Source organism: Octopus bimaculoides, chromosome 1, assembly GCF_001194135.2.
Source record: "Octopus bimaculoides isolate UCB-OBI-ISO-001 chromosome 1, ASM119413v2, whole genome shotgun sequence".
Classification (NCBI taxonomy): domain Eukaryota; kingdom Metazoa; phylum Mollusca; class Cephalopoda; order Octopoda; family Octopodidae; genus Octopus; species Octopus bimaculoides.
The window spans coordinates 22858021-22870630 of NC_068981.1; the positions used below are offsets into that span (position 1 = coordinate 22858021).

General features: G+C 36.7%; 1 protein-coding gene across 10 annotated transcripts in view; it reads left to right on the forward strand.

The window, feature by feature from the left end:
- Nucleotides 1-12610, forward strand: part of LOC106884182 (glutamate receptor-interacting protein 2) — a 537293-nt gene that overhangs the window by 428802 nt on the left and 95881 nt on the right. For all 10 annotated transcript variants that reach the window (XM_052965766.1, XM_052965774.1, XM_052965783.1 and 7 more), the window contains 3 exons: nucleotides 5726-5888; nucleotides 8126-8271; nucleotides 9598-9745. In XM_052965766.1, coding sequence (XP_052821726.1) covers nucleotides 5726-5888; nucleotides 8126-8271; nucleotides 9598-9745 — 457 coding nt within the window. The remainder of the gene's footprint in view (nucleotides 1-5725; nucleotides 5889-8125; nucleotides 8272-9597; nucleotides 9746-12610) is intronic.

Here is a 12610-nt window from a genome sequence, read left to right on the forward strand (position 1 = left end):
AGTTAAATCAATTACACCGACCCCAGTACCTAACTGGTTCTTATTTCATTGACTTTGAAAGGATGAAAGGCGAAGTTGACCTCATTGGAATCTGAACTCAGGACGTAAGAAAAGATGAAATACCACTGTTTTGATATGCAGTGGAATGTGAAATCATGGTTGATCTTAATGTGAACTCTAGTGCTGTCTGCTAGTTGGAAATTCATGGAGCTGTGCTTTTTCTGACTTCGTAGGCATGTGTACATGTGTTAGACACATGGTGCTCAAGGTGGTTGTTGTTATGATGGTTTATAATTTAGCTACAGCTGGATGCCTTTCCTGTCTTCAGCCTTCACATGTTTTCAAGCAAGGGTATATTTTTCCCATGGCCAGACATATTTTCATGGAAGATGGGAAACAAATGACACTACTTGTATGACAATGACAAAACATGCACACACATTGCACATGATGGCCATCTCTCAGATTCTGTCTACCAAATCCACTCCAATGGCTTAAGTCAGGTTGGGTCTATGGTGGAAGACACTTGCCCAACTGGCAAACAATAGGACTGAATCTAAAATCATGTGGTTGGGAAATGTAGTTCTCAATCACACAAGAAATATACATATATACATCATCATCATCATCATCATCATCGTTTAACGTCCGCTTTCCATGCTAGCATGGGTTGGATGACTTGACTGAGGACTGGTGAAACCGGATGGCAACACCAGGCTCCAATCTAAATTTGGCAGAGTTTCTACAGCTGGATGCCCTTCCTAATGCCAACCACTCAGAGAGTGTAGTAGGTGCTTTTACGTGTCACTTGCACGAAGGCCAGTCAGGCGGTACTGGCAACGGCCACGCTCGAAATGGTGTCTTTTATGTGCCACCCGCACAAACCAGTCCAGGGGCACTGGTAACGATCTCGCTCGAAAATCCTACGGAAGCCAGATGCACAAAATACAGACATGTGTATGTGTGTGTATATATATGCATATAAAGAATAATAATGATTATTATTAATATTATTCTTTATTTTCCTATTATTTTTCCATGTGCGGTTAACACAACCCCACCATTTACTGACTTATATATATATGTATAAACAAAGGTACATACATATACACAGCCACATGTATCACATATCCTCTTCAGCCAAAAGTGTGTCACTTCAGGATGTGCTATTAATACAATTTTGCACTTATTTTTTTTAAATAGTATTCACTTCACATTATCTGCACTAAATATAAATGTTGTATAGTATCCTTTAAAAATGTGGCATTTATTTTATAAAAGAATATTTGAGTTAACCTTATTATAATGTTAAACACACCCTGTTTCAGTGCCATGCCAATCTATGAGTTGGCAAAGGAGTTTCTGTCTAGTTACTCAACCTGCCAGAAATAGCAGAAAAATCACCCCCACGTACCATTATCTTAAAATAGGAAGGACACATTAGATAATGTTACTTCAGGATATACACACAGACAAGATGGTCATGAGTAGAATGTCTTTAATTATAGGTCCACTCAATGCTGACTTCAGAAGAACAATTTCTGCAATAACTCTACTGTTACTGGTATATATATATATATATGCCTGACTTCAAGACAGGCATGCATATGTGTAATGTTTGGCCCATTTTACTGTAAACCAAAGGGCTGATAGTGTGTCACAGAAAGCTTAATCCTTTAGCATTTTAATCTGCCATCATTATCATCATCATCATCATCGTTTAACGTCCACTTTCCATGCTAGCATGGGTTGGACGATTTGAGTGAGGACTGGTGAAACCGGATGGCTACACCAGGCTCCAGGCCCAAATATTCTGTCTGTTTTATATTCAAACCAGCTAGATCTGCTTTATCCAAACCAGCTAGATCTGCTCTATCTAAAACAGCTAGATCTGCTCTCTCTCACATAATCTACAATATTATTCTAAAATTAAACAATTCCATCTTCAAAATTTTGAAGCTATGTGAAAATGCATGATTAATTCAAAACAACCTGAATAAACAAGCATTATATTTTACAAAGAAATCTGAATGCCAAAGGGTTAATCATCATATAGTGTATCTAGCAAATCAAGGAGACACAAACAGCCATACACACACACACACACACACACACACACACACACCTTCTTACATACAAGAGACTTCCTTCAGTTTCCCTCTACAAAATCCACTTACAAGGTTTTGGTCATCCTTGTGCTATAGTTAAAGGCACTTGCCCAAGGTTCCACACAGTGCAACTGAACCCAAAACCATGTGTTTGGAAAGCAAATATTAACCATAGATTTATGCCCTTCCTGCATCTATTCCATGTTTCCATTTATGCCATGCATGCACCTATTGTGTGTGTGTGTGTGTGTATACACTCACGCACACATACAGAATGATGGTACTCTTGTGCCTAAACAGATTATAGTTATCTCATGTTAGTGGAGATAATCAAAATATACACGTTTGTCCTTCATCACTCTTGGGGGTTCATAAAATGATTACCAAAATAATTACCAATAATATATTGGAAGGATAACATCTTAATGGTTGTCATTATCAGTAAGATTTTGATGATGATGATAATGATCCTAATGATAATAGTAATTCCAATGATAGTGATAACGAAATATCATTAAATTCAAATTTTTCATAGAAATTTATTGCATGCATTTATTAAAACATGTAATCAAAATGTATACTCCCAAAGTTCAACAAGTCGTTAGTCATAATTGAATTTGATCTCCTCATAGATTATCTTCAATACAGTTTTGTAGTTGACAAGAAGCATTGATTGATTGATATAAATAAGGGGAATCATGAAATGTTTGAGATACGTTGTTGTTTCCAATATTATTTTTCACTCTTTGACCTCTTCTTTACACTCTTTACTATTTTACTTGCTTCAGTCATTGAACTGTGGCCATACTGGAGCACCATCTGAAAGGTTTATCTGATCAACTAACCTTAGTACTTATTTTATTTTCTGATACTTATTCTAAGAATTGCTTTTTACTGAACTGCTAGGTTACAGGGATGCAAACAAACCAACACTGGTTGTCAACTGATGAGAAACAAACACTAACAGATATGCATATAGATACACATACACATACAGTCTACCAAATTAACCTACAAGGCATTGACCAACCCAGGTTATAGTAGCAGACATTTACTCATTGTGCTGTACAGTGGAATTGAGCCTGAAACCACACAGCTGCAAAAAGCTAACTTCTTAAAAAGACAGCCATGTCTGTGCTATATATGTATGTATGTGTGTGTGTGTGTGCGTGTGTGCGCACACACAAACACATAGAATTAATATCTACTTTGTTTCAATTGGTTTTATTTCTGATCATTATCTTATATGGTAATCATACACATGTGTATGTGTGTGTAGAGGGAGAGAAAGTACCAGAATAAATCCAACCTTGGAACCCCTATTTATAAAACAAGAATAATAGTGCCCTTATCTTGTGGCACATATACCTAGTGTACTAAGTGTAAGTCTTAGTCTTTTAATGTTGTTAGTGATAGAGGAGAGAGCTGCTTTTATCATCATTTGATATCTGTTTTCTTATCCTTTTCAAGATACTGACCACATTAGTTATGATAACTGTTTTGAGACCATTTAATAATAATAATGGTACGAGATCGTACTTTCGAGCGAGATCATTGCCACTTTCAAGCGAGATCATTGCCAGTGCCCCTGGACTGGCTCTTGTGCGAGTGGCATATAAAATACACCATTTGAGCGTGGCCGTTGCCAGTACCGCCTGACTGGCCCTTGTGCGGGTGGCACATAAAAGCACCCACTACACTCTCGGAGTGGTTGGTGTTAGGAAGGGCATCCAGCTGTAGAAACTCTGCCAAATCAGATTGGAGCCTGGTGTAGCCATCTGGTTTCACCAGTCCTCAGTCAAATCGTCCAACCCATGCTAGCATGGAAAGCGGATGTTAAACGATGATGATGATGATGACGATACTCATAATAAAGGGAGTAAAGATTTTATTGTTGACTGTTTGTTTTGGGGGCTTTTTAACTTCAGATCAGCTTTAATTGAATATTAAAAGCAGTTAAAAGAGCTCCAAGCATGACCTTTCCATCGTTTTGCATTTGTGGGACCATATTGTCTGTTGTGTCCTTATTTCAAGGCAGCAGGGTCTAAATGGGGAGAAGTTAGTTATTTTTGTCATGTTCAGTGACTAAGTAAAGGCTTCCTCATTGACTTTTCAGTCATAATCCCATTGAACATTACTATAAATATTGATATTTAATTCAAATAACAATATATTGATCCTTAATCTAAACATATTTGAATTTAAAGATCAATCTATAGATATCGATTGTGAATTCAAATAACAGTATATTTTGATCCTTAAGCTGTGCAACATCCCCTAAAAAGTTATCAAATAGTATTAATTGTGGTTTATTTCAGTGATTGCAAGTTATGATAAATACGACCATCATCATTATCATCGTTTTGATGTCCACTTTTCCCTGTTTGCCTGGGTCAAGTAGAATTTGCTGAGTTCTTTGGCTGGTTGCCCTTCTTGTAATCAATCTTCACCCGTTTCCAAGCAAGTTAATAATCCTGTAGTCTATCAAACAACAAAGATCCTGGACATTGTTATGCAGTGAACTGGAAGTAAATAACACTGTTTGTTTTGGTAGTGTAACTTGTTTTCAGACACAAAATAAACATTAAGATGAGGAGAAATATGAACTCACTCATGCAAATACAAATATGCAAACAGATGTTTGCACATATGTACACACACATACCAATGTCACCTTACTGTCACTTGTGTCAATGGTACGTGAAAAACAATATTCGAGTGAAAGCGTTGCCAGTGCCGCTGGACTGGCTCCTGTGCAGGTGACATGTAAAAACACCATTTGAGCATGGCCGTTGCCAGTACCACCTGACTGGCCCTCGTGCCGGTGGCACATAAAAGCACCCACTACACTCTCAGAGTGGTTGGAGTTAGGAAGGGCATCCAGCTGTAGAAACTCTGCCAGATCAGATTGGAGCCTGGTGCAACCATCTGGTTTGCCAGTCCTCAGTCAAACTGTCCAACCCATACCAGCATGGAAAGTGGACGTTAAACGACGATGATGATGATATACAATAGGTTCCTTCAGTTTCTGTCTACCATTTTCACTTGCAAGTATTGGTCAACCTGTGAATGTACTGTAGAATGCCAGCTGACAGCATTCCTGAAATGGCACCAGAGTAAAGGTTAAAGATCTCCTTCGGTCATGAATGACCATGGGATTGCACCTAGAAAGTTCCCTTCCAAGACACAAGGCCGGACAAGGTTGTTTACGGAAGACCAGCAGTTGCCCATACATACCAGCCTCACCCCTCCATACCACAGATGCTATCCAAGGAAAAGGCAAAGGCAGATACAGCTTGGCACCAGTGATGTTGCAATTCATTTCTACAGCTCAGTGGACTGGAGTAATGAGAAATAAAGTGTCTTGCTCAAGAACACAACATACTGCCTAGTCCCGGAATGAAACTAAGTACCTCACGATTGTAAGCCCCGACATTCTAACCACTGAGCCACGCACCTTCACGTAATTGCACCAAAGCTCTAATAACATGGTTCCCAAGCAGACTTCTTAACCACACAGCCATGCCCACATCTATATGAATCTTATATGAATATAACAAATTTGTCTTTTTATATCTAATATGTGATATTAATGGTGTCAAAATATTATTTTCCAGCTCTCCAGAGTGCCTTCTCCATCCAGTGCAAGAGACATGAAATTGTTCTAGAGAAAGAAGGCAATAGCTTTGGTTTCACTCTGAGAGGTGGCTTGTCTTTGGAACGAATGAAATCTCATGCTTTAACCGTTACTTCTGTTCGAGCCGGAGGTCCAGCTGATCGGTAAGTCTGAAGAATCTTTAATGTTGTAGGAGAGGAAAAATGTCACGAAATAGATTACGTAAGTTCTTAAATCACAAAACTAAAAAAATTACTGCTCTGGTGATTAATTTGTGGTGTAATTTCTGGGTCTGATTGGCCTCTTCTGCAACACAGTAAAATGCATGAAAGAAACAAGCTCCACTTAAAATTATCTAAAGTCCACATAGTAGTTTTAAACTGGTTATTTTGTTAGACCTACCACCCAGTGGCCTATTGATGGACAGTTATTCTCTAAAATACCAGGCTACAAAATGATATTATAACCATAAACATATATGGATACAATGCTACCTTATATTTTTAGTAATCAGTGTATATAAAAATGTTAAGTTGTGCAACATTGCAATATTATTTTCTTGTGATGAAAGTATGTGCACACTGGATGTATATAATAACTATAATTATCAATTACTACATTATTTTTGGTGGCTCACAATTTGTGTGTGTATATGCATTAATTTCTTTTGGGAGTTGATGGCAAAATGTGTGTGTGAGTGCGTGCACATGTACAGAGCTTAGTGAGAACATTGAATGAATATATATAGAGATTTACATAGTAAATAAATGACACTATGATAGTATATCATTTATTCTATTATTCTCTCTCTCTTTCTCTTAGTACGTTTATATATATATATATATATATATATATATATATATATATATATGTGTGTGTGTATGATTGTGTATATCTATCTATCTATCTATATTACATGCACACATACAAACATCACAAGCATTGCCATACACATAAAGATACTCAATAAACACAGTTGTGTGTAAAGAAGCATATCATCTTAACTATACAATATTTATGATGCTAAAATTCTATGTAGCGTGTCATATTAAATGTCCATAGTGAGACATTTAATATCACACATTAATAAATGCTGATAGGATCAATATTTCTACATAATCATTTAGGCATTTGCAAACACACATACAAACATACAAACCAAACAACCAACTCACCAACCAACTAACCAACCAAGAAATATAGCAATTGTAAAATATTTAAACATTTCAATGAAATGGTTGACATCTCAATGTCTTTCTACAATTTTGGCTTGAAACATAATGTTTCTGCTCTGCGAAGTTTTATTGAAAATCTGCAAAAAGAAAATTGTATCGAATACTGCAGTGAAGAAAATTACATAAGCAAATCCCAAAACCCAGTTTTCATTAGTATAGTAGTACTAATAATAAATAACGGCTTCTGAGCTAGGCATAAGGCCGATAATTTTGGGAGGAGTTAGTCAATTCCATCGACCCTATTATGCAACTGGCACTTTGTTTTTTTATTATTTTATTGACCCCAGAGTGATGAAAGGCAATACTGACCTTTGTTGCATTTGAACTTAACATTTTAGTGTATAAACTGGCAATATTCAGACCAAATATTCTAGCCATTTTATGTTCAAACTGGCCAGATCAGAAGCCATGAGAGTGCCTGGTACTGCATCAGGGCATTTATTATTATTATTATTATTATTATTATTATTATTATTGAGTGAGAGGGCAGTGCATGCCATCAAATTGACACTGGGGTAAAATATACGAAGCCCAGTATACCCATCATGACTACCTGTCTGACAAGGGTACACCAGGCATATGCATCACAACATAAGTGCATGACATAGTGATCTCATATCAAGATAAACAGCGCATGACCTTGTAGGTGGAGCCCAGTTAGAATTTTCTTCCGATCGAGTAGCCCATCCTGCTCAAAAGGTCCCTGAATAACGTTTGTTTAAGGATGTTGAGCAAAACACCCATGTTTCCAAAGGTGAATTATTCAAACCCCAAAGAATTCCTCTCAACACATGGCTATGATTCTCCCCCACTACTTCTGCTGATGATCATTATCATCATCATCATCATCATCATCATCATCATCATCATGTCACCAATAACTAAGTCTTTAGATTGATTTACCTGAGTTGTATTCCTGACAGTAACCATTGTTAAGTTCCCTCAGTATACTTTTTTTTATATTTCAATGAGGCCTTGCAACATAAAGTCAAAGCCTGTTTGTCAACATGGCAGAATTTGGAGATGATAATGCAACTAATTGGTCATTCATCTCATTCCCCCCACCACTGGAAACATTGAAACATTTTATGATATTTTTATATTGATTTATTTATTTTATTTTTTTTTTTTTTACTGTTTTAATTTACTGCTTTTTGTTTATACAGGGATGGCCATTTAAAGGCAGGTGATCGAGTAATTGCAATCAATGGATTCAATGTAGCACATCTGAGTCTTTCAGAAACGATGGCCATGATGCAGAAGTGTGAATCTCGATCAGCGTTCCTTGTCGAGTATGATGTTTCAGTGATGGGTAAGTAGGGATCACTTTCTGAATATTGGAATATATACGATAGAGTGTAAGAGGAGGAGGTGGAGAACATATTAGGGATAAGATTTCTCGTAAAGTTGAGAAAGAAAATTTATGATTACCTATTTCAAAGGATCCTTCTAATCACTGCACTTACAGAATTCTGCCCTTTAAATTAACATCAACTACATATATACCCCTCCCCCCCAACACACACACACACACACACACACACACACACACACACACACACATACAAAAACAAAATGGCTATATTAATCAAAATGTACAGTATTATATACCGGCTACCTCTGATGAGTGCAGAGTTTCATAATTGGACTTTAACCTAAAACTCCATTGAACCCCTAGTGCAAAACTGATTGGTAAGATCAGCCATAATGGATATATAATGCTGTACGCTTCGATTAATATATATATACAAATGTTTATTTAGAGAAAGAACATAGTCATAATGTGGTACTCATTTATACCAATTGTTACATATATTTTAGTATATGGAAACACCTGACATCACACTATAGATGGAGACAGCCTGTGTGCACAAACAACAGCGGGAGTTTAATCTGAGTGGTTTAATTGTTGTTCATCAAGCATGTCCTATCATACTTACATATATATTTATATGTGTGTCTGTCTGTCTGTCTGTCTGTGTATAAAATGATTAATAAATCAGACATGCAAAAAAAAAAATAAGCAAGAGACATTTCATTTTAAATTAGTTACATATTATGCAAATAGCATTTGTGGTTTGAAAGCAAACTTCCTAACCACACAGCCACATTTGCTCCTACAATCTGGCGCATGTACCATTTCCAATTTGATAGATTGTAGGAGCAAGTGTGGCTGTATGGTTAGGAAGTTTGCTTCCAAACCACATGAATTTAGGTTCAGTCCCATTACTTGTGGAATTATGACAGTAATTTACAATTACCATGCAATGATAAGACAAGAACTCACATACACACACACCCACACACACACATAGTTTGATAGGTATATGTACACATGATGAGCTTCTATTTACTAAAAACTCTATATGCTTTAGTCAGCCAAGAGCTATCATAGAAAGCACTTGTCCAAGGTGCCACACAGTGGGACTGAACCTAAAACCATGTAGTTGAGAAAAAAACTTCTCAACTGCATAACCATAACTTAATAGAAGTACCCCAATCTGGATATATTATTCATTGTGATTCAGTAAGTGTTCTGCTGTTTGTTAAGTTATATGTTGAGAATGTATTACATTAAACACTCCCATTATGCATTTACAATTTGTCTATATTGTATTGAACTGTATATTGTTTATAGATGCTGTCCAGAATGCCACTGGTCCATTATTGGTTGAAATTGAGAAAGTTCCAGGTGTGTCCATTGGAATTGGGCTTAGTCATGTTACACATAATAACAAACGGTCAATTAGCATCGAAACTGTTGCACCCATGGGAATTGCAGACAGGTAAGGATCACCTACCATAATATATAATTATGATATGCATATGTGTGGCTGTGGTGAGTGTAACAGTGTCATTGTCATTTACTTAATGTCCTCTGTTTCATGCTTGAATGGGTCAGATGGAATTTGTTGAAGTAGATTTTCTATGGCCAGATGCTCTTCCTGTTACCAACCTTCACCTGTTTCCAAGCAAAGTAATAATATTTTCTCATGGCTAGACACAGAAGACTAGAGATGAATCAACCTTGCTTGTATAATGGTGATGCTCATTTACAACCATCATGTGATATCTAGACAAGGGAAAACATACTCACACGCATACATATTTATATAACAGGCTTCTTTTAGTTTCTATTTACCAAATTCATTCATAAGGTTTTGGTCTTTCCAAAGTTATAAGACAAAAGAAAAAATACCTAAATACAGAATGTAGAAATTATTATCATTACTGTCACCCTTTCTATATCCACCTTACCTCTAGATCTATGTACTCTTTCACCCCAACTTTCTCTCACTCTTTCTTCCTGTTTCTTGAGTAACGCTGCGATGGACTGGTGTCCCGTCCAGCTGGTGGGGAACACATATGCCATAAAAACCGGGAAACTGGGCCCATGAGCCTGGCTAGGCTTGAAAAGGGCGCATAAAAATAAAAATAATATGAGGAAGATAAAAATTCTACCAGAGAGAGATTGTACCATAAACAGCTGAAATAAGTATCCAGTGTGGGTCACTTCTTTTTTATAATCTTAAGTTGTAAAAAAAAAATCAATATTTATTAGTCATTATTGTTTCTTAACTTCAGACCGTCTATGATTGATCAAACCTACAGTTAAAGGCTCTCCTGTTGTGATTGTCCTGTCATTTTTTTGGTGGGTGGGGTCAGATATAGTGTCTCTATGACTATATTCTCTAATGTGTTCTGTTATTTAGACCAGGGGTTTTCAAACTTTTTGACTTGCAGACCCCTTTATATTTCAGGCTTTACCTTAGGGATCCCCTTATAAATGCTTATGAAATTTATACATAAATATTTGCTTAAAATAACATATATTTTTGCATTTATTTATTTAACAGTATTTAACAAATAGGTTTATTGTCAATTAAAAGACTTTGATAAAAAACATATAAAATCAAATTGCCCATAAAAAGTATTTGCTGTCTAAGGACTCCCTGTTTTGTCCTTGCGGACCCCCTGTGGTCCGCGGACCACAGTTTGAAAACCCCTGATTTAGACAATAGAGTGTGGGTGAAAGATATGTTTGGCTGCTTTTTTTTAGTAGGCTGTCTTTTTTTGTTAATTGTTGTAATTGTTGATGGCAGTGACTGCAGTATTGCTTTTTAGCTCCAGGTCCATCATAATAAAGCAGATTTATGATAAAAACTACTCTACATTTCACTATCGTCTCTTTTTTCAGACAATGTATCTATGGCTACATCATTTAATTAATGTGTTCTTCATTCTTTAAGGTGTGGAGGCGCAATGGTCCAGTGGTTTGGGCAGCGGACTCGCGGTCATAGGATCATGGTTTCGATTCCCAGACCGGGTCTTGTGAGTGTTTATTGAGCGAAAACACCTAAAGCTCCACGAGACTCGGTCAGGGGATAGTGGCGAACCCTGCTGTACTCTTTCACCACAACTTTCTCTCACTCTTACTTCCTGTTTCTGTTGTGTCTGTAATTCAAAGGGTCAGCCTTGTCACAATGTGTCACGCTGAATATCCCCGAGAACTACGTTAAGGGTACACATGTCTGTGGAGTGCTCAGCCACTTGCACGTTAATTTCACGAGCAAGCTCTTCCATTGATTGAATCAAGTGGAACCCTCGACGTCGTAAGCGACGGAGTGCCAACAAAAACAAAACATTCTTTAAGATATTAGGATATAATTTGAGGAGGACTTGGCTGCTATTTCTAAAAATTAAACAAGACCATGGAGGCTCCTTTGTTGACAAGAGTTTATTTGTTGCTGTTCAGCCCCAGGTCATGCCTGATCGAGCAGTCCGATGATTAAAAGTCTTCCAACTGCGAACATTTATCGTTGAATGTCCAGGACTATATTATCTTATTTGTCCTTCCATTTCTTCTTTTTTAAAGTTATTAGCTGCAATTTCTAGCAGGTTGAGACAATGCATAGAAACTCCTTCATTATATTCAAGTTTATATTAGTATAAAGCCAAGGCATAAAGTGAGAGAGTGTTGAACTATGAGTAGGTAAAGTGGGAAAGACAAACTATAGAGGAATAATAAAGTGGAATTAGATTATACCAAATTTTTGTATAATGTGTATATATGAATATTTTATTGATTAATCTAGTGAATAATCCGACCATATCTTGGTTATTTACTTATTTTTAAACATCATGTAAATACATAATGTTCGGAACAGTCAAAATAAAACAAAAATTTATATATATAAATTAAATTTTCAGCCGTTTAATCAATAAAGCATCTAAACATTAACTGGGAAGTTTATGTCCGAGTTGATGGTAGACTACAAAAACTGATGAGAGGACGGTTGTTTATAACTCATTAATCGCACTGCATTGTCTTCATGGCCAAGACGCGTGACTCTTTAGTCGTCCAGTTCATCCAACTAAAAATAGACACCACGAGATTGGGAAAACTGTATAATTATTGAACAGTCCCACTTCCATCTTTGAGTACAGACATGCATGTATGAATGCATGTGTGTATAAATTGTGCTTTTGTGCATAGATATATGTGTGTATGTGTTCAGTCCCACTGCGTGGCACCTTGGGCAAGTGTCTTCTACTATAGCTTCGGGCTGACCAAAGCCTTATGAATGGATTTGGTAGGCGGAAACTGAAAGAAGCCCGTCGTATATATGTGTATATATATATATATATAT